Here is a 26,285-nt window from a genome sequence, read left to right as displayed (position 1 = left end):
CCCGGGAAACAAGGAAGATAATCTTTTTTCATGATCACCTCCACTATTTCTTAATACAGCAAAAACAAGTGTTACAATTACATTCACACTTCTAATTGTAGCTGTTATCACTCAAGTAATCACCTTTTGCATATATTTTTCATAGTTTTCTAGTTCTTTTAGCATATTATCCTTTCTAGTTTTCTATATTTTATAGTAATTTTTCCGTATATTTTAAGCTGGTTTGTGTTAGTCGCTTTCACACTCAATTTTTTATTCCCATGCTTTAAACTATGATCTATCTTCTTCTTATTATTCCATTAATAATATTTGTGGATTCCTTTGTAATTTTTTTAAAAAACACAAATTTCATTTGCAGTTTTAAAGAAGAAAGTATTATTCAACTATATATAAAATTTAAAAAATTGTTTCATTAAAAAATAACTAATGAACATATTGAATGGTATACAGAACTTAGGTTTCAAGATTTCATAAAACTGGTTGATTACCATTCATCCCATAGTCCAACATCCAATCCTAGGTTAAATCTCCACATCCCTAATTCTTCATAAATCTCAATGCTGCCCTGGCCTCAGTGAGATCTGGGGGCTGCAGAACCTAGCAGGGAGACGATGCACTTCACTGCTAGAAAGCCTGGCATTTGATTTTCCTGTGTTCTTAAGCCTCTATTATTTAAAGAGTTCTTATTTCCAACAATCCCTCTTACTGCTTTTATTTTATTTGTATACAAAATGTGACATGGCTAATGATACTTGCTGTGATGAGCTCTTTGGCAGGATGATCCACAGAATCTCACAGATGTGCATTTGGGGGGTGGCCTTTTGAGATTGGAATTCCAGAGACCATGCAAAGAAGGACTTGGTGCATTTCCCACTATCTTCCTTCCAGGTTAATGTTTTCTCACAAATGTCCTACTTTGAAATTGAGCTCTAGACTTCAGACCTAAAAATAACTTGTATTCTCTCTTGTTTTCTTTTTAGCAAGAGATTTAAGAAGATGAATGCCATGAACCAGACAATTTTCAAAATTTTACATCATTTAGTATGCTGCATGGTAGCTCTCTTTGCCAAAGCATGTTTGTTGAGTCAATGGACAGAAATGCTTGTTTTAATATCAAGCAAAGGCAATGGCATATCTTACTAAGAAAGTAACCCTTCTGAAAAACATCACACTATATTATAAAGCTAAATAATTCGACTATTCTCTTATTTTTAAAAACTATATATGCGGTTATTCCCCTCCATTGATTAGGTACAACATAACTTCTAAAAGTTCAATCAATCAGTTTCATCTGTTGCAACCTTTATTCAGTAAATAGTTATGAGTACCTATTATGTTCTAGTCTTGAGGTTACAGCAGAAAAGAAAGCAGATAAAAATCCTAACCCTCATGGAGTTTACATTCTAGACCTTGAGACCAAGGCCCATATGCTATTATAAAATATACATCATGGGAAGCAGATGTGGCCCAATCAAATGGGCTCCCATCTATCATATGGAAGGCCCTGGGTTTGCATCCTGGGGCGTCCTTGTGAAGGAAAGCTGGCCTGCTCCCTGGAGAGCTGGTGCAGCAAGATGATGCAACAAAGGGAGACAAGCAGACATAGAAGAATGCATAGTGAATGGACACAGAGAGCAGACAGGAAGCAAGCACAAGGCGGGGGGGGGGGGATAAGTAAAATTAAAAAAAAATATATATATATATATATACACACACACACATTATGATAACCCTCTTCTGTAGAGAAACTGTTGCAAGGATATTCACAGAAGTTTTTATTTAAATAATCTATCAGGCCAGTTGGTAATTCAACATCTTGTTCCCAGGTACAAGGAAGGTTCATGTTGACCCCAAAGGAAACTAAGAAATACAAGGAATACAAATCAGTGACTCAAACATTTCCTACTGCAGGCATTGAGGTTATGGAAATAAAAAGGCAAGTTTCATTCTCCAACTGTTTATTATATAGTGGGAAGAACAGATGAGTGATATTAACAATTACACACACACAATGCTATGGTAACACATACAGACATGCAACCTAGTCAGAGAAAAGGGGTGGAGTTTTAGGCTAGGGTATAAGAGAAGATGTTCTAGAAGAAATTAAGCCTAAACTAAGTCTGCAGGAATGCATGGGCATAATCAGGTAAATCAGGAAATGTGAGGGCATAACAGACAAAGGAATTACTGTTGGCAAAATACAAAGAACAGGGTATAACTAGAAAATGCAGGTAATTTATGTTGTGGAAATAATGGTTTCAGTTGGATAACTGGTAGAAGCAGGTGCAGAGGCAAGAAGGGAGCAGATTATAACAAGTCTTGCATTTTAGGTAGGGAATCAGGACTTTATTTTGAAGATAATGGGAAATAAAGGCTTAATGATCAGATGTGTGTCTTAGAAAGATCATCTTCCATCACTATGGTAGATAGCTTTTGATCAAAATGAAGAATGGAAGTGAGGACACCATATTTGGGTCTACCACAATAATCCAAATGACAAAAAATAAAGTCCTGTGGTAAGACAGTTGTTAGTGAAGATATGAGATATATATATACGACAGAGTTGGTAAAAAATTACCAGTTATATCTGCGGGCAAGGGTAGAGGTTGAAAATTGGCAACAGACATCAAAACATGCTACCTTAATGCCATAGTATCTGACTCTTAGAATTATATAAATATGTAATTTTATTCCTTAGCCAGCAGTCTCTTCAACTTGATAGCTCAGAAGGACCTTTAACTTGTCTGTTTTCCTGCATATAAAGAAGTCAAAGTCTATCCTTTTAATACCCCTGGTTTTATAAGCCTTACCATCTATGGTCAACTTTTTTTGCCTTACCTTTATCTAAATTGCCTATCTGTTGGCCCGCATGCAATAGCAGTTCTGTGTAAGCAGAGCAAAACCAAGAAAAAAATGTTCTCTCATGTCAAGTACTTGTATGACTGACCCACTCAAGTAAATTTAAATAAGCAGGTCAATTTTGTTACAATAAATCAACTCAATAAGGGCTAAAGAAATAGGCACTGCCATATCTCCAGGTAGCAAAAACTCAAAGTCCCAGTGGGTAGTCTAATAACATGAACAGAAACCATGAACACTTAGACCTAAAGATATGAACAGCCCTAGATACCTTTATTTAAATGGAATCTGACCTATACCTATGAGAATAAATCAATTGATCTCATTCCCACTAAAGAAATTTTTTTAAGTGAGGATTTTATTATCAAACATCACTTATAATCTATAGTATAAAATGTACCAATAGAAATCTTGAGGTGGCTTCTAGTTATTGCATGAATTGTTTTTGAATTGCCTGGACTTTTAACACGTTTTGGTAGGAATCACACGCTTCCTCCTAAGAATAGTGCTTTCTGTTTCCCTTTTGTAAGATGCCTAAATAGAGGCATATAATGAAGTCACGAGGTTGAGGCAACCATATTGCTAGAAAGCTTCTTACCACGGCATGATTCTTCACATAGCAGGGTTTGCACACGGGCTTTTCATTGACCATCACGTATATTTCTCCAGCCAGGATGTTGTCACAGTCAAAACAGCAGAAGTGTTTCAGATGCCAATTTTGGTTCTCTGCCTGGGTGTATTCATTGCTGAATATCAGCTGGAGACAGGATAAAAATAAAATGAATCATGTATTTTCCTTTGAGCTACAATGACAAAGCCAGGTGCCCTAGACAATAAGAGATTTAAATGCTTCAAATTTTTAAGTATGGATTTTGAAGTATGACAATGACAACCTCAGGTTCAAACTTAGGTAATCATTTAATGTAATATAAATCAAGTCTTTTGTGCTTCTGAACAGTTTTTTATTAGTCAACACAATTAATAGATACTCAGGCTGAATGAAATTAAAGTGCTTTCATTAAATATCTTTAGATGTAAATAAAGCTATTGATGCTTGGTCAGTTCACGCTGTCTTTTTTCTAGGGGTGGCCTGGTTACGTTGGTAAAGGGACCATAAATGGAGAAACAGAAAAGAATCTGAACGTGGGTGGCTCCAGGGAACACACCTCATCACAGCCGGCACATCGGGGTTTCTCACTGTCACAGTAATGTCTACCACAGTATAGCTTCCCGTTCTTCCAGAAATAAATCATGTCGACCAGGAGTTCACAGCAGGTGCTGCAGATGAAACAAGCTGGGTGCCACAGTTTATTGTAGCCTGCCCTCTCGGCGTAGACAGCTGGGTCACCTTCCTTCATACTCAGTTTACAGCCGTAGCAGGACTGAAAGGGAGGGCAACCAAATTAGGGCATCACACAACTGGCATTTCTAATCATCAGCTTTAGTAGGAATTCTTGTAAAATATTTTCAAAATAAATAATTTCTTCTGAAATTAGCAGTTTGTCTGTGTAGACAATAACATGTTAATATTCCTATGGAGGGAAGCGGATTTGGCTAAAGGGATAGAACATCTGCCTACCACACGGGAGGGCCAGGGTTCAAACCCAGGGCCTTCTGACCCATGTGATGAGCTGGCCCATGTGCAGTGCTGATGCGCACAAGGAATGCCCTGCCACACAGGGGTGTCCCCCGCGTAGGGGAGCCCCACGTGCAAGGAGTGTGCCCTGTAAGGAGACCTGCCCAGCATGAAAAAAGTGCAGGCTGCCCAGGAGTGGCGCTGCACACACGGAGAACTGACGCAGGGAGATGATGCAACAAAAAGAGACACAGATTCCCAGTGCCGCGGACAAGAAAATAAGTGGACACAGAAGAACACACAGCGAATGGACACAGAGCAGACAACTGGGGAGTGGGGGGAGAGGGAGGGAGAGAAAGAAATAAAAAATAAATCTTAAAAAAAAAAAATTTTTCCTATGGAACTGAATCTCTTAAATTTTCTCCAGACTACTTAAACCTAATTCAGATTGCTTCCTGAATTAATGCCACTTCTGAAAAAGGCTAACAGTAATCTTCATCTCACTTTAAGTGTTCTCTTAATAATGATTACGTTAGACCTTATTGGTTCTTTTTCACAGGACTAAGCCATTGCCTCATTGGTTGATATGCTAAGTGAATATATTATCCTAAATTATAGGAAGGTTAGTACTTATTTTTTGTTCATCTGTGTCACAATTATCTTTAACTTTCAAGCCACAGAAAAAATTTCAAATATATTTCCCTTTTAATAGAGACCTTTTTTAAAATGAATCCACATACATTTAAATTTGAATTTTAGGCACTTCCTCAAAAGCAAAACTGAATTAACCTAATTTATGGGAAGAAATAGACAATTAACAACATTATGTTTAGCAAACAGTGTCTAGATTAGTATGTTGTATTCCAGCGTGATGCCAATGCCAACTACTGTTTATACGTAAAACTCACAATTATCCTTGGCAATAGATAACGAAAAAACTTGGCTTTAGTCAGAAATTTCAAATGTGATAACTCTCTGAAACAGGCTCAAACTGAATTTTAATTCAGTTTATTTCTCTAAACCACTCCCTTTCAGAAGCAAAGAATGGTCCATAAAAAGGTTGAAAGAGAGTGAAGAATCTGTAAAATCCATATATCAGGCTTTGAATGCAACTGCTCTACTTACATACTGAGTTCTCCTGTGCTCGCCAGACTTGGCTTCCATGGCCCCCACTGCTGCTGTGGTGCTTCTGTCCCCGCCAGGGATGCAGATTCTGTTGGGGGCTTGAGCATCCATCTCAGAAGGAAGTTTGACATCTCCTACTCCCAAAGCCTCATTCTTGTATTTTTTCACAAATTGCTCCATCTCCTTCACTTCTTTGGGAGACAGCTCATGGCACTTTGACGGGTCCTGATCATGCTCAGGGAGCTGCTTTGCCAGCTGCTTCTTCCGGTATTGTGCCCCCTCTGAGCCTGCCACAGGCTGCTTCTCCTTGGGCAGCATCTGCATGTACTGCCTGGCCTAGACCACCAGGAGATCGGTGTTAATGTGGGAGAGGCCTTGGCCATCAGATACTGCAGTATTTTATAACATACATCAGAATCAAGTTATATAAGAAAGAAATCTATTTTACCCATTAGCAACTATTGATTTTCACAATATAAATATCTTAAGACATTAAAAATGACACACTAAATAGATTTGGTTCAGTAAAAATGAACACATTCTTCTTGAAATTAAAATTCTTTTCAGTTTATAAAAAGATATACTATTTACTTGCCCTAAATATGCAACTGTACTATTTCAAGAGGACAAATTTTTAAGTATACATGTTTAGAATGACCCTGTGCCTCAATAGCATTTTCAGCATTATAAAAAAATGAAACTAAATGATTTGTGATCACATGATTCACTTTAATAACTTAACTACTTTCTTAAAAAACTTCCAAATATCCCATCTAGCTGTTACAATAGTGGGAAGAACTTGACACAAAAGTGTACGTTTTGCCTTACACACTAAAAGAAATAGTACTCAACATTATTATAGTTCTAGACAATGGCAGAATTGTATTCTTTAGACACTCTTTACCATCTTCTTGAGTGAAATTTTCTCAAAAGTAAGCTAGAAGAGTCATTAGATTTACACAAAACATCTGTTTTTCATCTAATCATTGTCAGATCACACTCTCAAAGTGGTCAACTTATCTAAGCAGTCAGAAAAATTCTATGAATTATCTCTTCTTACTTCTAAAGGCTGTAATGGGAGTTGAAAGTCAAAGTAATGGGAGTCTCAGAAAAATAACAGATGTGGGGTATAGGTACGGTTGGTTAGGTCACTAAAGGAATTGCTCTAAATAAACAGTCCAGGAACTTTAATAAAGGGACTCCCTTCCCCTGTGTCATTTACCAATGCCTGATTCTGTACAGGAGGAGCCCATTCATAGGTAACCGTGTTGATGGAGACATTCTTCTTGGCAGGAACTGGATTAGTCAGTATCATAACATTGCGTTTATACATGGGAATTCCATCTGATTTTAGCTTTGCAATCAGAGTGGTATACTTGGTGTCTTCAAAAAGTTTCCCCACTTTTCGATCTTCTTCACTGCTCAGAAGGACATCATGCTCTTCTTGGCCACACTTACAGTTACGACATATTTTTCTATAACGTTGGAGATAAGAAGGCACTGATTAATGTTACCTAACTAATAATAATAGTCTGTTTCTTCCCTTTTAAGCTCATAAAATACTTTTAAACACATATTCTATATAATAAACAGTATTATAGGCAAGGTTGTTTTTGGGGGAGTACTAAGTAGTTACCAATACATTTAAGCAAGGAAATACAAACATATATCTTCAGTTTACAAAATTTTATGATTAAAAAGTTCATGATCAAGGAACAAGTAAAAGTCTAAGGGTAAAACCAACTTGTCATTCTCTACTCTCCCACCAAAAAACTTAACAACAAAAACAAAAACTATAATAGTGAAGGTTTCATATTTATTGCATAACTTTTCATAGCTTTTACTCAAGACTTTTTTAATATGAGTGATCAGGAGATGTATATAAGCTTTTCCCATCATGGGATATAATCCTTGACTTAGGTTTATAGACGTTACCTCTCCATTCCTTTCTCCTTTCCTCTCTTCCTTTTTTCCTTTCCTTCTTTCCTTCCCTTTTATCCCCTTTCCTCCTTGTATAACAAAATATAGTATGTTAACGGACAAGAAGGCTCAAAATTATAAACATGCTAATTCACCTTGAACTGGTCTACAGAGTCAATGTATTGCCAATCAAAATCTCAACAGGTTTTCTCACAGACTATGACAATTTGATGCTGGGTGGATCCCAGAAATTCATGTTCTTAGTGCTAATCCATTCCAGTGGGTGGGACCTTTTGATTAAATTACTTCAGTAAGGCATGTCCCAGAGTGGGTCTTAATCCCCTTACTGGAGACCTTTATAAAAGATGAATGCACAGAGGAATCTGCAGAAGCTGACAGAGAAAAAGCCACAGGAAAAGAGAAAGAGAAAGCCACAAGAACAAGGAGCTGAAACCAATGGAACCTGGAAAAGAGTAAGCCAGAAGCTGAAGCAATGAAACCTGGAAGAGAAGGGAGAGAACAGCAGATGTCTCCATATGCTGGTTCTCAGGAAAAAAGCATCACCTGATGATGCCCTGATTTGGACACTTTCAGAGCCTCAGAACTGTAAGCTGGCAATCTAATAAATCCCCATTGTAGAATCCAACCCATTTCTGGTATATGTTTCCAGCAGCTTTTAGCAAACTAAAACATAGACCTTCCAAAAGTGTCTTTAAGATATTTATGGAACAGAGAGAAAATCTTGAATGAAAACAGGGAAAAAACACCTTATTTAACAAGATACAAAAATAAGAATCATAGAAATCAGAAACCATGGTAGGAATAAGAGGAATATTTAAAGTGCTGGAAAAAAAAACAACTTAAAATTCTATATCAAGCAAAATTATCTTTCAAAAGAGAAGGAGAAATAATTGCTTTCTTGGATATACAATTGAGGGAATTCATCAAGACCTGACTTGCACAACATGTTGAAACAAGATCTTTAGACAAAAAGAAAATGGTATAGGTCAGAAACATGGATCTACAAAAAGAAAGGAATAACATTGGAAAAGGAACAAGTGAAGGGAAAATAAAATCTTTTTCTCCTTACTCTTAATTTGCCTAACAATAATTACTGGTTTAAAGCTATAATAGTAATAATGTGGGAAGTGGACTTGGCCCAGTGGATAGGGCATCTGTCTACCACATGGGAGGTCCGTGGTTCAAACCTGGGGCCTCCTTGACCCCTGTGGAGCTGGCCCACACGCAGTGCTGATGCGCGTAAGGAGTGCCATGCCACGCAGGGGTGTCCCCGCGTAGGGGAGCCCCACGCGCAAAGAGTGTGCCCCGTAAGGAGAGCCACCCAGTGCGAAAGAAAGTTCAGCCTGCCCAAGAATGGCACTGCACACACAGAGAGCTGACACACAAGATGACGCAACAAAAAGAAACACAGATTCCTGTGCCACTGACAACAACAGAAGCGGACAAAGAACATCATGCAGCAAATGGATACAGAGAGCAGAGAACGGGGGGGGGGGGGGGGCGGGGGAAGGGGGGCCGGTAGGGGAGGAAGGGGAGATAAATAAATTAAAAAATATATCTTTAAAATAATAATAGTAATAATGTATAGGATGGTTATAATAGATAAGTGAAATGAATGACAGCAATTTCATAAGGAATGGGAGGGAAGATTTGGGAATACTGTTATACGGTATCTACATTACATAGGAAGTGGTATAAGGTTATTTGAAGATAGATTTCGACTAGTTAAAAATGTATATTGTAGTGGAGTGGGTATAGCTCAGTGGTTGAGCACCTGCTTTGCATGTAAAAGGTTCTGGGTTCAATCCTTAGTAATACCTTTAAAAAAAGAGTATACTGTAAACCCTAGAGTAATCACTAAGTTGGTTTTTTTTAAAGAAATATAATTGCTATGCTAAGAAAAGAGATTAAAATAAAACATATGAAATACACAAAACCAGAGAAGGCAGAAAAAAGTGGAAGACAAAAGAAAGAAAGAAAAATTGCAACAAATAAACAGTTGCAAAGATGATTCTATTAGTCCAACTATATCAATAATTATTTTAAATGTGATTTGGCCTAAAAACACCAATTTAAAAAAACCAAAACCCAATAACATATTGGAGAGTTATACTGCGAAGAAACTTACTTTACATATAAATAGCGTAATAGTATAACAGTATACACAGATAGTTTAAAAAGTAGAGGGAGGCAGAAAGGTACCATTCTAACACTAATCAAAAGGAAGCTGGAGTAGCTATATTAATTGCAGAAAAAGTAGACTTAAGGACAAGGAAGATTATCATGGATAGAAAGGAGTGTTACATAATGATAAACAGTTTGATTCTCCAAGAAGACATAAAAATTTTAAATGTACATGTACCTAACAACAGAGCATCAAAATATATGAAGCTTAAACTGATAGAACTTCAAGGAGAATTAAAGAAATCTATTATGATAGTTAGAGACTTCACCACCCCTCTGTCAGTAATCGAGAGATCAAGTAGGCAAAAGAGTAGTCAGGCAATAGATGACTTAAATTACAATATCGATAGCTTGATCTAATAACATTTATAGAATACTCTATCTAACAAAGCAAAATACACCTTCTTGAGCTCTCGTGGAAATTTACCAAGACTGGCAGTATTCTGGGCCATAAAACACACCTTAACTAATTTAAAAGAATAGAAAGCATACAAAGTATGTTCTCAGGCCACAATGGATTTAAACCAGAAATCAGTAACAGAAAGTTAGCCAGAAAATCCCAAAATCTTCAGAAATTAACACACTTTTAAATAAACCATGGGTCAAAAAAGAATTGAGAAATTTTAAAAAGCTATTTTTAACAAGATGTTTATGGAAGATCACAGGGTCAATATTAGAACCAACAAATCTGAAAAATAGTAAAAATGGTAGGACTTATTACCCTATACAAATCAACAATTATTGCAATACCGAAGTAATTAGGCTCTGTGGAAGAAATATATCCAGACTAATGGAACCAAACAGAATGCAGAATTGGCCCCAGACAAATATAAGAAGTTGAGTCATGACATTACAGCCTCTCAATATATACAAAAATCAATTCTCTATGGCTTAAAGGTTTAAATGTGAAAAGTAAATCATTAAGAGAATATCTTAATAATCTTTAAAAAAGGAAAATCTGAAAATTATATATAATTCAAAATCAATAAAAGAAAATAAGATCTTCCATTCATTAACAGACATCATAAAAAAATGAAAAGCCACCAGTTCAGAAAATGTATTTGCAAAAACATAAAGCTAGCATAGAATTACATAGCATATATAAATTGTTTAGTATAAATAAAGAAATAATATAAAGAAAAACTCAATAGAAAAATGGCAAAAGAAAACACACACATGGCCAGCAAAATCATGAGATCCTTAATCACAACAGTAGAGAATAGCAAACTAAAACCACAATGAGATATCATTTTATCACCATGAGACTGGCCAAGAAATGGACAATATTTCAGGCTGTGGCATGAAGATAGAGCAAAAGAAATTCTCCGAAATGGCTGGCAAGAGTATAAATAAGTTCTACCTCTTAACAAGAAACAAAAACAAAAATTCATAAATGAAACCCTTTGCCAAATAAGAAATTATTAAATAATTAGCAATTTTTGTGTTCTAAGTTTGTTTTTTTAATTTACTTTTTAGTTTTTTACTAAAATTTTTTAAAAGATTTATTTATTTCTCTCCCCTCCCCCCCCACCCTTGTTGTCTGTTCTGTGTCTGTTTTGCTGCGTCTTCTTTGTCCGCTTCTGTTGTTGTCAGCGGCACGAGAATCTGTGTCTCTTTTTGTTGCGTCATCTTGCTGTGTCCGCTCTGTGTGTGTGCAGCGCCATTCTTGGGCAGGCTGCACTTTGTTTCGCGCTGGGCGGCTCTCCTTACAGGGCGCACTCCTTGCGCGTGGGGCTCCCCTACACAGGGGATACCCCTGCGTGGCAGAGCACTCCTTGTGCGCATCAGCACTGCATGTGGGCCAGCTCCACATGGGCCAAGGAGGCCCAGGGTTTGAACCACGGACCTTCCATGCAGTAGACGACGCCCTAACCACTGGGCCAAGTCCGCCGCCTAAATTCTCTTAAGATAGGGCATGGAAACTGAAAATATTAGATCTAACTTATACTTATGCAGTCCTAGGGATAGGGGCACCAACCAAACTACTCTCCTTGTGCACAAATTGGTCAGATTTAGTAAGCATTTGCTGAAGAGACCACATATTCTAGTTTTTTGGTTACCTCATACTCCCATCTAATGGAAAGGAGCATATTATCCTACTACAGCATGTTTTTTATTCTCAGGTATTTTCTTTGGTTAACAATAGCAAAACCTAATTACTTAACAAAACTATCACATTGCTTTTAGATCAAGTATAAAGTCATACCTCCCTAAGGAAAAAGAGAGTGAGAGCTTAGTTCTTAATAGAATATCTATATAGATCCTTTTATATGTCTGTGAACTATGTCATGCATCCTAACAATTAGCAAAGACAGTGACTAAAGAAGGAAGTAATACTATTACAAGAATATGTGATGAACACTGGAATTCCTTTGAAAAGGTTTATTATCCAATTCTATACCAGTTCAACATGTATACCACACATAAGGGAGGGTCAAATTTTATAATTTGAAAAACAAACAGTAAAAGATACAGTAAATGAAATAAAGCCTGCTGGTTTCTAAAACATAAACCATGGCAAGCTGTAGCATGATTATAAAAATTAAATTATGAAAATGTTATAGAGTTAACATGTAATGATGTAAGAGACATCCCTATGAGTTTTCTTATTTCTTGTGCCATTCTTGGGAAGAGGCAGATCATGAGGAACTCTGTTTTCCCTGCTTACTACTCTTCCACCCACCCAATATGCCTCTATTATTCAAGTAAAGTTAGATTAAAACAACATACCAATAGCAGCTGGGATTAATGAAAAACAAATAGCTAAAGAAGGTCATTATCAGTTTTCTAGATTAGGAAAACCTGTAATTGATGCATTTTAAATTTTAAAAAGCACCATTATTAACCTCATTTGCATCCTCATGCCAATGTGGTGAATTGTGGTAACAGAACACTTGGCAGGGGTGGAATGGGAAGCAGATTTGGCCCAGTGGTTAGGGCATCCATCCACCGCATGGGAGGTCCGTGGTTCAAATCCCGGACCTCCCTGACCCGTGTGGAGCTGGCCCACGCACTGTGCTGATGCATGCAAGGAGTGCCCTGCCACGCAGGGGTGTCCCCCGCATAGGGGAGCCCCACGGGCAAGGAGTGTGCCCTGTAAGGAGAGTCAACCAGCACGAAAAAAAGTGCAGCCTGCCCAAGAATGGCGCCACACACATGGAGAGCTGACACAGCAAGATGACGCAGCAAAAAGACACAGATTTCCGATGCTGCTGACAACAGAAGTGGACAAAGAAGAACACACAGCAGATAGACACAGAGAACAGACAACTGGGGCAGGGGGGGAAGGGGAGAGAAATAAAATAAATAAATTTAAAAAAAAAAAAAAGAGTGGAATGGTTTTTTCAGCTACTGCTGACATTGACTGGAATGACCACATCCCTTTCAGACCCCTTACAGTGGTGCTCCATTTCTACAATAAAAAGGGACAGCCACAAACCACTAGACAAGGAAGAATCCTATAAAATCAGGACCAGGTGCCAAGAGTTACCCATTCCAGAAATTTCTATTTAACACATATCTAGTTTTAAGAAAAGTTTCTAATCCTTTTCTTGGCGGTGTAGTCTATGGTGTTTTATATTTGAATTTCTCATATTTTAATAGAAAAATCTATTTTTAGAAATGTCTTTTAAGAACTTTTAAAATAAAGTCATTTGGAAGATATCCAAAAAAATTATTAAAATGAAACCTTGCTGAGGAATCAGGGAAGAAAAGATGCTGATATCTTGGTATCTAAGCAAGGGCCTGGAAATGAGTAGAACATTTACTACGTATTTAATTTTGACTTAAAATAACCCAGATTTTATCCTTCTTAAGAAAATGAATGTTTTCTTGCAATGTTTAAGAATATATTGATCAGTTTCCATATTTAGCACAGTTGCCAAACCTCTAAATCTTTTACACTGACCCATAAAGCATTTGTCCCTAAACTCTCCAGGGGACATATATAAAAGTTATGTAGGGGGAAAGAAGAAGGCAGGGAATTTCAGAATCAAGTTAGCAATGAGTATCCTTTATGATTTCTTAAGAGACGCAAAGGAAGACTAAGAAGCACCAAGGTGTATGATATAGGAGTGGGTAGTACAATATATAGCTTTCCTACAATTTTATCACCATCCATATCTCATGGGCTTGAATATAATCTGATAGATTTTCTAAAAGGTTCTTGGTACAAAGAACGGTTTAACACATGTACATAACCATGAATATGCACGACAAAAGTGTATGTACAAAACCTTACAACTTCAGAGTTCGAGGGCTCAATCCAAAAAAGAATAACCCAAATCTTACCAGAAGTATTGCACCACTGGAAAATCACATAGGTTTACAGTTTCAAGCTGAAAACTCTCAAGAAATGATTCCTTATCCCTCCATAAAAGAAATTTTTTTGTATCGCTATTTGTAAAAATTATTTTTCCAAGGCAAGTAGTGAGCAACTGGAGAATTCTGACATGCTGCCAGCATTCACAGTGATTTAAAGGCATGGTCATGGCACTGCTACAAACCATAATTTCAAAGGGTTGGAAGCTGCCCTCTTGTAACAGGGATACACATATATGGATTCAAGTATGGACCTCTGTTATAGAATTCAGTACAAGTGTTAAACCATTTATGGTGGGGAATTTTTAGTTTTCAGTAAGTTCCAAACCAATTAGAAGTTCTCTGCAAAGATGGATGTTATATTCAAATAACACTTTTCTGGTAAAATAAAACTTTTAATTGAAAGTATTCAGGAAAGATAAGACAAAAGGATTCTATAATATTATTTATATGATGACTGATCTGTGGTTCCAAGATATTAATGTACCTTCAATACTAAATAATTGGCTATATACTCCTCGAGACTTGGGTTTATGTCTTGAGTTTCATAAATATGTGTTATCCCTAAACAGTACTTAGAGGTATGCCCAGCAGAGAGTAGTTCTTATTTGTTAGTTATCAGGCATCTTCAACCTTTCATTTTCCTGTAGTCTTATAATCCCTAGTATGTTGAGGAAGGGGAGAGCTCACAGTTAGAGGACGCTATTGTTTTCAAAGGCATCACATTTTAGAGAAGACAGCTGGGCAATTCAAAATATATATAAACTCTAGTTTCTGTTCTTTCAAGTAGAAATGTGATGAGGAAGGTTTTACCAAGCTTTGGGTTCAAACTTCAGCTTATTTACGTTGGTAAGTTATTTAACTTCCTTAAGTCAATGATTTCTCATACCAAAATGGAAATGACACTTACCATCTATCTCAAAGGGTAATGAGTAGATTAGGTACAATTGGGTACGTAAAGTGCTGTGGTAGGCAAAATTTTAAGACAGCCCTCATGACCTTTGGCCCCGATATTCCTTCCATGATTATGCTACTTTATATGGCAAAAGGGACCTCAGTCTTAAGAACTTAATTCTGCCAACAGCAGAAATGAGCTTGAAGGCAGTTTCCAGATTAAGAGCCCAGCCCAGATGATTGCTGATTTCAACTTTTTAAGACCCAGCTAAGGCCACCCAGACTTCTGATCTGCAGAATGGGTGCTGAACTAACAAACAGCTGCTGAGCTTGTGATAACTTTTTCAGCTGCTGAGCTTGTGAAAATTTTTTACACTATGACAGAAAACTAGTATAAATGCTTATCGATGTGTGACACATACGAAGTGTTCAGAAATTATTATATTTCTTGTTAGAAATTCGTAATATGGGCTCAAACAAGACGTTTTAACTTCCTCAGGTTTTATTCTTTGATCCATAAAATAAGAAGTTTTGATGAACAAAGTTACAAGATCTATTCTGCACTTCCATAAGTCTAAGAATTCATTTTTAGCTTTTTACAAGTGTTTTAATCCACCTAACAGGCAGTTGCGCTGGCTGGATCTCTTCCTTTCACCGCTCCAGGTGTACTTCCACCCTTCAGTACCCCGCTCTAGGCCCCAGGGGCTGAACCTTAGGGACTACATCAGGAAGCTCCCTTGTCCCAGCAATGGGAAACACCAGTGGGAGACCAGAGTGATGAAGAGAAGTGAGGTCCAGATATTTATTCCCTGGCTTCCTCTCTGCCAGGTAACCCTCTCTAAAGATGGCCTCAGCTTCTTTCAGGCTGCCCTCTCTAAACCCCTTTCTCACTCTTGTTCTAAAAATCCTTTTTCCCTTTGCCCCTTCAGGCCTAGGGGTGCTAACCTCTACTCTACATGCCCATTGGTCCACCACCTCTTGATGCTTTTCCTGAACCCTACCCTTACATTATTAAACTCTCCTCTAATTACTTGTTTTGAGTGTGCTTTTTCCTGCTATGTCCCTGATTACTACACATTGCTAAAATGGAGTAGCAGGTGTACACAGGAAAAATGATTCCTAACTTCACTTGAGGATGTTCTCAGAATAATGCTTGAGCTGAGATGGAATAGAGAGGACCTCTGTCTCCTGGTGATGGAATTTAGGGCCTTTCAGGCAAAGCATGAAACATGCAATAAGGCACAGAAATTTGAGACAGTCACATTCATCAAGCAGATGGAGCACAAAGTGCTTGGATGGGAAGCAGGAGATGAGGCTGGGAAAGCAAACAGAGAACAAATGTTGAGGTTTAACATTATAAGCCAATGACTTTGCCTAAAGGATCAAGACCAGTGGTAAAGCATTAAGGTTCTAAAGCTTTTAGGAAGGAAGAGAGTATTCATTTTTGAAAGAACATTTTTATGGTTATGTGGAGGGCCAGATTGGTAAAGAGATGGGGAACAGTTTAGCTATGATTTTCCCAGTGTGGCCCTTGAATTTCTAAGGGTCCCAGAAGCCAAGGGTTACCCTGAAGATGGAGAGGAGGCTGGGTAGCCCCTGTGCTCACTTCAACCAGAGCAGTTCTATGGTCCTAGACTAGATCTGAAATCTTTGTTAAAATCAGGACAACCAGTCTTGAATATGCTCCTTCAAAAACTGCAGTGAAAAAGGTAAAAGGTTTTAAGGTCAAAGGTACCTGCCTCAAGCCTGCCAGTTGTGGTAGTCAGGAATGATCAAGAATTGAAACTAAAAGAGAAATGTATCTGGACTCATGCCAGGCAGAAGAGAGAAGTACTGAGAAATACTATTTAGTTAGGCTGTGTAAACCCTCGTGTCCAAAGCCCTTGTCTTTTAGGTTCTTAACAGAGTCTTAGATTTTATCCAGGTGACTAAATGAGTTTTTGGAAAATGTATAGCTGAACTATTACAGAAAGGGTTTTACCTTAAGATTTAAAAATAAAAACTAAGCCAGTAGAGGGCAGTGCAGCCCTCTGCAAAGCAGACAACTGAACTTGGTATCCAGACTGAGCTGAAATATTCTGATCCAGAAAATTATTCTGTGTTTCGCAGCTTCAGCTTTCTAAAACTGACCTAACTAAAATATTACCTCACTTCTAGGTCCCTTGAAAAGGCTGTACAAGGAAGAGCTTATTAAAGTCCTTTAATTAAAAATTCCCTGGAAAATGTTAGCTCCATAAAAATAAACATTATACGGTATCATTTTTGGGAGGCCTGAGGTTTCTGTTGCCTTCACTACTTACAACTACCTTTGTTTATTAAAACTTATAACATAAAGTAGCTTTTTAAAAAAGAAAAAATAAGGTTTTAAAAGAGCCTAATATCCTAAATTTTACTTGTTTTCATTTTCCTTTAACTTATACTGTACACAGATGCAACAGGTGATGAATTTTTTTTTCATTCTAGACAGTTTCCTATGGAAATCTATAATACAGCTGTGGATCTCAAATGAGATTCATTCCAAGAATGCAGATGCCATCCTAAAATTGAGTCGATTTTTTTTTTTCCTTCTAACAACAATATGCCATATAACTTTCCAGAGACTTATGAACTACCATTGTGGTCTTGAGAGCCATTAATTAAGAAACATTTATGTTCTTCAGAAGAACAGGTTTCAAGTACTGACTTCAGATTTACATGATACACAATATTACATGAAAAAACATACATATAAGATATACACAATTCAAATTTTTTTTATCCACTAACACTTGTTCTTCATATGTATAAATAAACTTGTTTAAAATAAGACACTGACAATGAATTATTTTTTCTTAAAAATTTTTTTATAGTGTTCCAATTTTTCAGTAATAAATTTAAAGCTGAAAATTTTAAAGATACCTAAATGCAACTTCCTTTCCAGATAATTAAGACATAGGTGCTCTATTCATCAGTTATTGTCACAAATAGAAAGATGAGAAGTTTCCAATTTTTAAGGAAAGAGTAAACTAATTAATAAACCAACAGTCCTAGCAGATTGCCACAAATTTATTTGCTACTGAGGAAAAAGACATATTTGGTATTCTAGATTCACAGGAAATCTGAAGAACAGTAAATAAATTAAGCACTATTCTCAACATAGCTAGTATGGTCCAATTAGCTCAATTAAACTTAATGACAGGAAGACAGAATAGCTTCATTTTTTATTCACTTAGGCAAAAAATATAATAGATCTGCAACTTAGTGACCGCTCCTGAGAACTTGTAAGAGATCTCCACCATCTGAGGAAGCATTGCCAAAGAGTGTAAGTTGCTAATGTGTTTACAATCTTCAAAACATCACCTCCAGAAGTGTAGTTCGAATCCTTCACATTTTTCTTTGCATTTTAAACATGGGGCTCCAAATCCTTGCTCATGACCTAAGCCCATCTGTTAAAGAGAAAACAATGTGGAACTATTATTACATTTTTTAAAATCTAAAAAAAAAAAAATCAGTAAATTATAAATTCCATTTACTGCTTCAGTTGATACAACTTTCAAACAAATCCTTTACGAGGTAGCACATTGTTTAGTCAATGATGACACTCAGGAATGTAAATGGTGGCTCCAAGTACAAAAACAAGATACTTGCTTAAAATCAAAGCGTTAGTTAATGGTAGAGAAGAGATTTGAGTACAGGTCTATCTGAATCTTAGGCCTATGCATTTAAATCCAGGGGCTGTTGCCCTTGTTAACAGTAAACTTTTTAAAAATTAAAAACAAACAAACAAAAAACAATGCACGTTAATTATAATCCTTGGGAACTCGCTGAGACATGACCTAGTATGTAAAAGGGGAAGCAGTGAGATTCAGGGAACACAAGAGGGAATGCCAGCAATTTTACCCCACTAGTGACATTAGAGCAAAAAAGATCAGCCAGCATTGAAGCCGCACTCAGGTAAATCACCAGCTACCAGCTTCTTCAATATTTTAAATATCAGATCAGTGACTGCTAACAAATTAGTTACCATATAGTGCTTGGAACAGTAGTTCCAGGAGAAAATTATACATCTTTTTTAAGAGGACCTTTTCGTAGCTTTACCAAGTTGTTTGTCACTATGCAATCAAAACCACATTGTAACTTGTTCCTTGAAAGATCACCCTGACATAGCCTGAAGTTAAGTGAAGCCCTTCCTTTTTACTGAAGAAAATGACCACATCCGCTTATAAGAACATGGGGCATATTCAAAACCAGAAGGTCCACCAAGTTGCTTAGGAGAAACCAAATTATTTCTTATCTCAAACATACCTTCTAAAGGTGATGAAACTCTCAGCATTTACTAAACTCCCTCGCCTCTACCTTATCTACTATTACCGATTTTCAAAATAATTAAATACTCTAAACTGTACACCTAACATTAACACTAAATTTTTTTTTTTCAGGAATCAAATTGTTTCCTTGTCACTAATGAAAACAGTTCACATTACAAAACTAAGTGGGTTAAAAGAAAGAGACAGGTTATTTGAGTTTTCTGGTCTTTTTTAAGGAGTGTAATTAAGAGTTTTCTCCCTTAATTATCCAAACTAAAATAAACAGCAAATCTAAAAGGATGTATAATTTATTCAAACCCTTTCTAGTTTTCCATTAGAAAAGAATTAATTAGTAATAATGAATCAGCCTGGTTTAGATTATATTATTGAAGAAACATCACATAGCTTAAATTAACAGTTTTAAAATTCTCTTGTATATATTCACAGTAGGAAATACATTTCAACTCATGACCCAGAACATGCATATACACAAACAAACTTAGGTGTCTCTGTTTGTAAAATCTTGAAACAAGGATTAACTATCTTAGATAATATCAATAATGAAATGTGTTTCTGCTTCTATATTAAATGGTACTGCCACCTAAACAAATTCTTGCCTGCCGGTGAATCTGAATTGTTTGGTCTAAGCAATACTGAGCTTAATTAAACACTGCAAACATACTGGAATAACAGCTTCTTCTTTTTCCCTGTTTCTGAATGCAACCTGGAAGTTTTCTAATTATGTAACAAGAACCTCAATTAGTCAATAGAGTTTTCACTCTAATTACTCTAAGGCCTTGGTATATAGCTCACTGCTGATTTATAAAGCCAACCTTGGAGAGGGGCAAGTCATCGCTTTCCTATCTACTTCTGTCTTCTTAAAGATAAAAGGTTACCAGTTTATTAGAATTACAGCTGATCGTATTTTACTGAGCATTTGCTCTTTTAAAGTGTCCCACATATTCTGAGTGCTGGGCAGGACTAGGTATGCACCTGCCTCATGAAAGAGATCTAAAAACTATAATCCAGAGATGTGAGGTGATTTGCTCCTAGTCACACTGCTAGTTAACAGCAAAGCTAGCCCTAAACAGTGGAGCAGTGTCTGACTCCTGCTCCACTGTTCTGTTGGAGCAAATCACCACATAGTGTGAAATGGGAGCTCTTCAGTCTTCCAAAGAGAAATTCACTGCCTCATTTTTGCCTTAAGAACTACAAATCCTAAAACACTCCTGCAACACATTTAAATGTAGATGAATTTTCTGAAAGGTGTATTTATTTTATTTTTTATCAAAGAATTTGAATTAGGGAGTCTCGGGAAAGCCTTACTGAGCAAGAGATGTTTAAACTGAGATTGAAAGGATGAACAGCTTCTAATGCAGCAAAGAGGTGAAGGAATTACATTCAAGGCAGAGGAAGCAATACTTGCAAAGGCCCTGTGGCAGAAGAGGGCATGGTAAGAGCCAAGAACATCTAAGCACAGTTGGTGGGTGATAGGGTCAGCCCTGTTGTAGACAGGGCTTATTTTCTTCTTTCTTTCTTTTCTTTTTTTTTTTTTAAACCTCTTCCAAAGGAAGAAGAAAGTAAATCCACTGACTGAAGCATTCAGCACCATGCCTTAGCCACCAGGTTCACCAGATCGGTGAGGAAAGACATTCCCTGAGAGAGGATGAGACTGACCCTAGAGGAAAGTTTTTGCTGTCGGTGAAGGAGAAGGTGAGTGAGTGAGTGCATCTGCCAAAATTCAGAAGGAAGGGACCCTCAGGGACACCAGGAAGCCACAACATTGGGAAAAGTAGCGAGAAAACAATGGCTTTGCAGCCGTCCCTGGAAAATTCCACCCTTACTGGTATGCCTAGAAAACTAATTCAATCTCCACACAGGCTCTTTCCAGCATGTTTTGTGGGTTTTCCCCTCTTCCTTTCCTCACAAGCACAAATACTTTCGTATTCCCCACATGCCCAGGCATAGGTGTGAGGAATTTTGAAAATACCACAAACAGAGAACAATAAATGAAAGAGAGTAGAATGAGGTGATGGCAACATGATACTCTCTCCTGCTATAACTCAGTGGAAGCAGTGCTAATTACAAACAAACAACAATAACAACAAAAAAAAACAGTGAATTTTCACAACCTTGGTTAAATAACAGCTAAATGATTAGAATTTAAGAGAGTTTTAGATTGGTAATGAACTTATATTTCTATGAGAGTTTCAATAAGAGAAATTATTCTATAGTTATATACTTTAAAGTATATAACTTTAAAGTCTCTTATTTATGCCACATTATTGGGTGGAAACTTCTTTTATATTCTTTTGCCCTTACTCAACCACTATTAAGGAAAAAAAAAAAAGAGCAATGGTGCTGAAAGATGATACATAGTTCACACTGGTATCTTCCTTCCTTACATGGCGTTGCTAGTTCAGATTCAATTATAATCTAGAGTTCAACTGTGTTCTCTAATCCTATTAAATCCATTTTATATTATGAAATTGAACTGTAACAGACATACCTTGACTAGTATGAGGCAAATTCCCTTCTCCTTCACAAATTCAACATGTATCAGATGAAGGAAAACACACTAATTTTACTCTGTAGTAAAATGAGTTTCAGAGTCAGAACTGCCCCAGGCACAGTTTCTCAAGTCTATCTACAGGGCTTCTTCGGCAGAGTGTCCCAGGAGCTTTTCTTAGTTGCAGCTTGGGATCTGGAACCCTATCCCCCCTAAAGACTCAGTCACCACCCACCCTCACCCCGCCCCTCTCCGCTCCTACACTTTGTGTGAGGACTCCCTGAAGAATTCTCATATTCTTATTCTTCCTCCTCCCTTCTCTTTACCCTCAGCTCCAACCAGTTCCAGGTTAGGAGCCTTCCCCTTTCTTCTATAGCCATGGCTATTACTCTTGGACATCCAAATCTTAAGAGTTAGTTTCTGCCTGCGTGTCCATAGGGAAAGTGGCATTTAAGGATACCCATGGTGTGTAAGTGTGAGGGGGGGTTGTGGTGACAGAGAGGAAGGGGAGACCAGAAAGTTTAGCTCTTCAGCTAAGACAACCTGACTGTTTAAATTAAACATCAAGAGATGTGTGCTTATATGTAATACTTAAGTTGTAAGAACTAACCATGCAAGGTATTAAGGGAAATGAATAAGAATTACATTAGTTATAGATTCCAAGAACTAATAGAGAAACTGTGAAAATGTAGAAAGATCACTGCAGGAGTCAGGAAAACTGCAATCCGGTCCCAGGGTGTCACTGCCAAGTTCAGTGATCTTAGAAGTCATTTCTTTTCTCTGAGTTTCCTCTAAATAATGAGAGAACTGAATTAGATCAAGTCCAACATACCTTTTAATTTTAAAATTATTATTGTAAACTACATACCAGATTAACTTTACCTTAGTGTAGTTGTTTTTTCAGCATTGGTCATCTGCTCAAGTTTAAACACTTAAAAGAAAAAAATTACTTGAGAAATCTAATTAATGGTTCATAAATCAGAATCATTTGGAACTCGGTTTGGAAGAGTAAGCTATAAAATACACACATGAAAAAAAGATTTAAGTTTGAGGAATAAAACTCAGTTCTGTTGGAAGTAATTATTTCAACAGCAAATGTGATATGGTATTCCCCTCAGAGCCAGCACTTGATGCCTAAAAACACATGGTTTTCATACGTTTGCAAGTCCCAAAGCTAACTACTTCATATAATTTTAGTAACACACTCTAGCCAACATCAGTACAAGGATGTCACAGATTAATTTTTCTTCTTCAGTGTCCAAGAAAACATGTCTTTTGGATTAATTATATTCAGAGAAATTACAGTCCAGCTTTGGGTATACCTAGCAAAGACGTTTGACAAACTAAAAATGACTAACATTTATCTGGAAACACTAGCCACTGAAAAACAGAACTTTTAAAATATCCTTACTGAACTTAAATCTTTATGATATGTGTCTCCAAACACTTTATCTCCTGCTTCTTTCAGAGTAACAAATGGGGATGGATTGGATTTCACCATATTCATAATTTCAGGCAATCTGATAGCTGGCAACATTTCAGGTGACTCTTTTGACCAAAGAAAGAGTATTGCATGTCAAATGCTTTAAAGGAAAAGGAAAAGGGGAGAGGGAACATCTGGAATTTCAAACATGATCTGAATTGATTTGGAGACAATTTGGGTCTGGAAAGATTTTATGCAGTACACATGATGAGATCATCTGATTCATGCTGTTTTCATAATCAAATTTCCCTCTGGAGCTAAGAATCATGTGGTTACTAAACAAGCAAGTGTTACCAATATTTCTTGAATCATCTTGGAATGAAGTTGATCAAGGTAGATTATCTGATATATATATTTCTCTCGCTCTGTGTGAGTGCATGTTTATCTATCCTATATGAATATGTATATATTCAACTCTTAGAAGCATTTTAGATCTTATTTCATATAGCCAGATATTTTGGACAAAGGAAGCACATTTCTGAAAAAGTAAATCATCATAACACAATCTCTTAGAAACCTAGTGTAATATGTAAAGTTCTCCCCACCCCCCACACACCATCAATATATTTTAATTTCTGTAGGAGTTTAATATTATTGATGAATTCCAAAAAGAAATATTGGATTATGCTTGTAATCTGATCTGTACCTGGGCATGATTGGATTATGATTAGGGTGTGGAGTCTCCACCCCTTAGTGGGCGGGGACTCGCAGATAAAAGGCATGGCAAAGAACAGAGTTGAGGGTTTTCTGATGTTGGAGTTTTGATGCTGGAGTCTGATGCTGAAGACTTAAGCTGGAGCCCTGGGAAGTCAGCACACAGAGGAAAGAGGAGCCATACCTAGGAAGAAAGAAACCTTGAACCCAGAGAAAAGCAAGCCCCAGGAACACAGGAACCCAGGAAACCTGAACCCTCGCAGATGTCGGCAGCCATCTTGCTCCAAATAGACTTTGGTGAGGGAAGTAACTTATGTTTTATGGCCTGGTATCTGTAAGCCTACCCCAAATAAATACGCTTTATAAAAACCAACCAATTTCTGGTATTTTGCATTAGCACTCCTTTGGCTGACTAATACCATTTCTAACACAAGATTTTAAACTGTTTTAAGTTTTTAGTTTATACTTACTTCCCAATCTCTACCAAGATCACACTACCAAAGAAAAAAAAGGGGGGGCGGGGATGCAGATTATTGCTTAATAGGTAGTTTGGGTGTTAAAAATTTTGTGTAATACCTGGTGATGACAGCACATCATTATGAATTTTATTAATATCACTGAATGGTATGTCTGAAAGTGCTTAAAATGGGAAAATTTATGTTGTATATATGTTACCACAATATTTTTTAAAGCTTATGCACGTAGAAAATCAGATTAAAATAAAAAAGATGTGCCCTTCGATTTTTATAGTTTGCCACCTTTCATAGTGAGAATATGAAGAAATAATTAATTGTGATTAACAGCTATTCTAATCACTTCTAATAAATGTGCTCTTTTTCTTTGCTCATAAAAACAACAGGAACGTCTCACTTCTTACTTACTCCAGACTGAAATATGTGACATAAAGAAGGAAGAGAAAGTTGTCAGTTCCAGCCTGGTCACCCAAGCCAGGGCCCAGACACCCCCTCCTTGTCTAGCCCACTCCATGTCCTGTTGATCTCTCCTCTAAAACTACGCACCTTGCTCCCTCATCAATGTTGGGGTTCAAATTCACATCATGACAAGGGAAGGAACCACAATTTTCCAACTAATCTCTCCCTTTGTATTAATATCAACAGAACCCTGGGATGACTATAGCACGCCCCTTGTTAAACACTTTTAATGAGTTCAACAAATGTCACATCTCAGCAGGGCAGAGAAAGCCCTTAATAATCTGGCACCAGTCTGCACTTTGGGCTACCGCTATTGCCCCTAATGCCCACCCTCCTCACAACCTCCTTGTTCAGCCACTCTGCTTCCGGGGATGCTTTTCCCTTTGCCATGATCTTTAACCCCTTCTCCATCTAGTAAATTCCTGATCTCCATAGATCCTATTCAAATGTCAGTTATTCAGGGACCCCTTTTTCAACTCTCTCCAGCAAAGTTCTTTTGAATTTCCACATGTCTTGATGCATATTCTATTATTCAGTCCTATACTATTATACAAATGTTTGCACATCAGTTTACCTCATTAAACTGTGAACCTCTTGTTCAGTTTTGAATTCCTGATACCTGCCACAGTGCCTGAGATTTATAGTAATGCCGGCAAATTGTTCTTTATTTACATATTTACATGTCAAATGATTTTTAACATGGCATCTTTATCCTAAAACTCCCACTGCTCTTCATACAGTAGATGCTGGCAGGGGTCTGATGGTAATAATGACAGCAGTGAATATTTACTCTGCACTTATATTGTCAGGCACAGTTCTAATCAATTTTACATGGATCATCTCATTTAATCCTCAGAACAATCTTATGGGAGTTTGAGGTGCTATTATTATCTACATTTCATCCAGATGAAGAAACTGGAGCAGAGAGTTTAAATAACTTGCTTGAGGGTCAGTCATATGTCAGAGCCCATTAAACATTATTGCCTAACACAGGTCATGGCATGGAAAGAGCCTGAGTTAAATAACTATTTTTTAGTAAATTAGTAATAAATGATTAGAAAGAAAGAAAAATTTTTAATTTAAGACCAAAGGATTATATCTCAAGAATACAAAATTAAGGGGAGTTAGTTTTCAAGGCTGCTTAAACAGAAGCAAGTGGGAAAAAAATTCTTCCTTGCAGACTCTAGAACTTTCCACATCTCCTGAGCTTTTCCAAGGCAGCATGTAAAGCCAGAATCCCTACATGAATCCTTATCATAAAATCCACTGAGTCAAATGTACTGAAACCTTTTTGGTTAAACACAGTAGTAAATAAATCATATAAACTATTCGGTCAGGAGGAAAGAAAAGGAAAAGTGATCTTTCAGTCTAAACATTTTATAAAAAATTCTATTCTGGGGAGGTCGCTCTTCTGACCTAGAACTTAATGAATTAAAGTACATTTCTGAAGGCAGTATTAAAATAAGGTAAGTGACAGAGGTAATATTCCCAGGCAATTTGTTTTAAGTGGGTACAAGATGAG

The 26,285-nt window shown here is 37.0% G+C and overlaps 1 protein-coding gene across 3 annotated transcripts in view; it reads right to left on the bottom strand.

Moving 5' to 3' along the window:
• Positions 1-26,285, bottom strand: part of TES (testin LIM domain protein) — a 42,252-nt gene that overhangs the window by 2,097 nt on the left and 13,870 nt on the right. The window contains exons 2-7 of one of the 3 annotated variants that reach the window (XM_004449287.5): positions 22,340-22,485; positions 18,239-18,324; positions 6,783-7,035; positions 5,561-5,896; positions 4,026-4,241; positions 3,458-3,616 (exon numbers count right to left, since the gene is read on the bottom strand). In XM_004449287.5, coding sequence (XP_004449344.1) covers positions 3,458-3,616; positions 4,026-4,241; positions 5,561-5,896; positions 6,783-7,035; positions 18,239-18,324 — 1,050 coding nt within the window. In that variant the 5' untranslated portion in view covers positions 22,340-22,485. Of the gene's footprint in view, positions 1-3,457; positions 3,617-4,025; positions 4,242-5,560; positions 5,897-6,782; positions 7,036-18,238; positions 18,325-21,694; positions 21,773-22,339; positions 22,486-26,285 lie in introns of those variants that run through there. The other 2 variants (XM_004449286.5, NM_001281762.2) reach the window with 2 other exon arrangements.

This window comes from Dasypus novemcinctus, chromosome 5 (assembly GCF_030445035.2).
Source record: "Dasypus novemcinctus isolate mDasNov1 chromosome 5, mDasNov1.1.hap2, whole genome shotgun sequence".
In the NCBI taxonomy this organism is placed as follows: domain Eukaryota; kingdom Metazoa; phylum Chordata; class Mammalia; order Cingulata; family Dasypodidae; genus Dasypus; species Dasypus novemcinctus.
The sequence above is the reverse complement of the archived record's forward strand: the minus strand, read 5'-3'. Positions and strand labels throughout refer to the sequence as shown.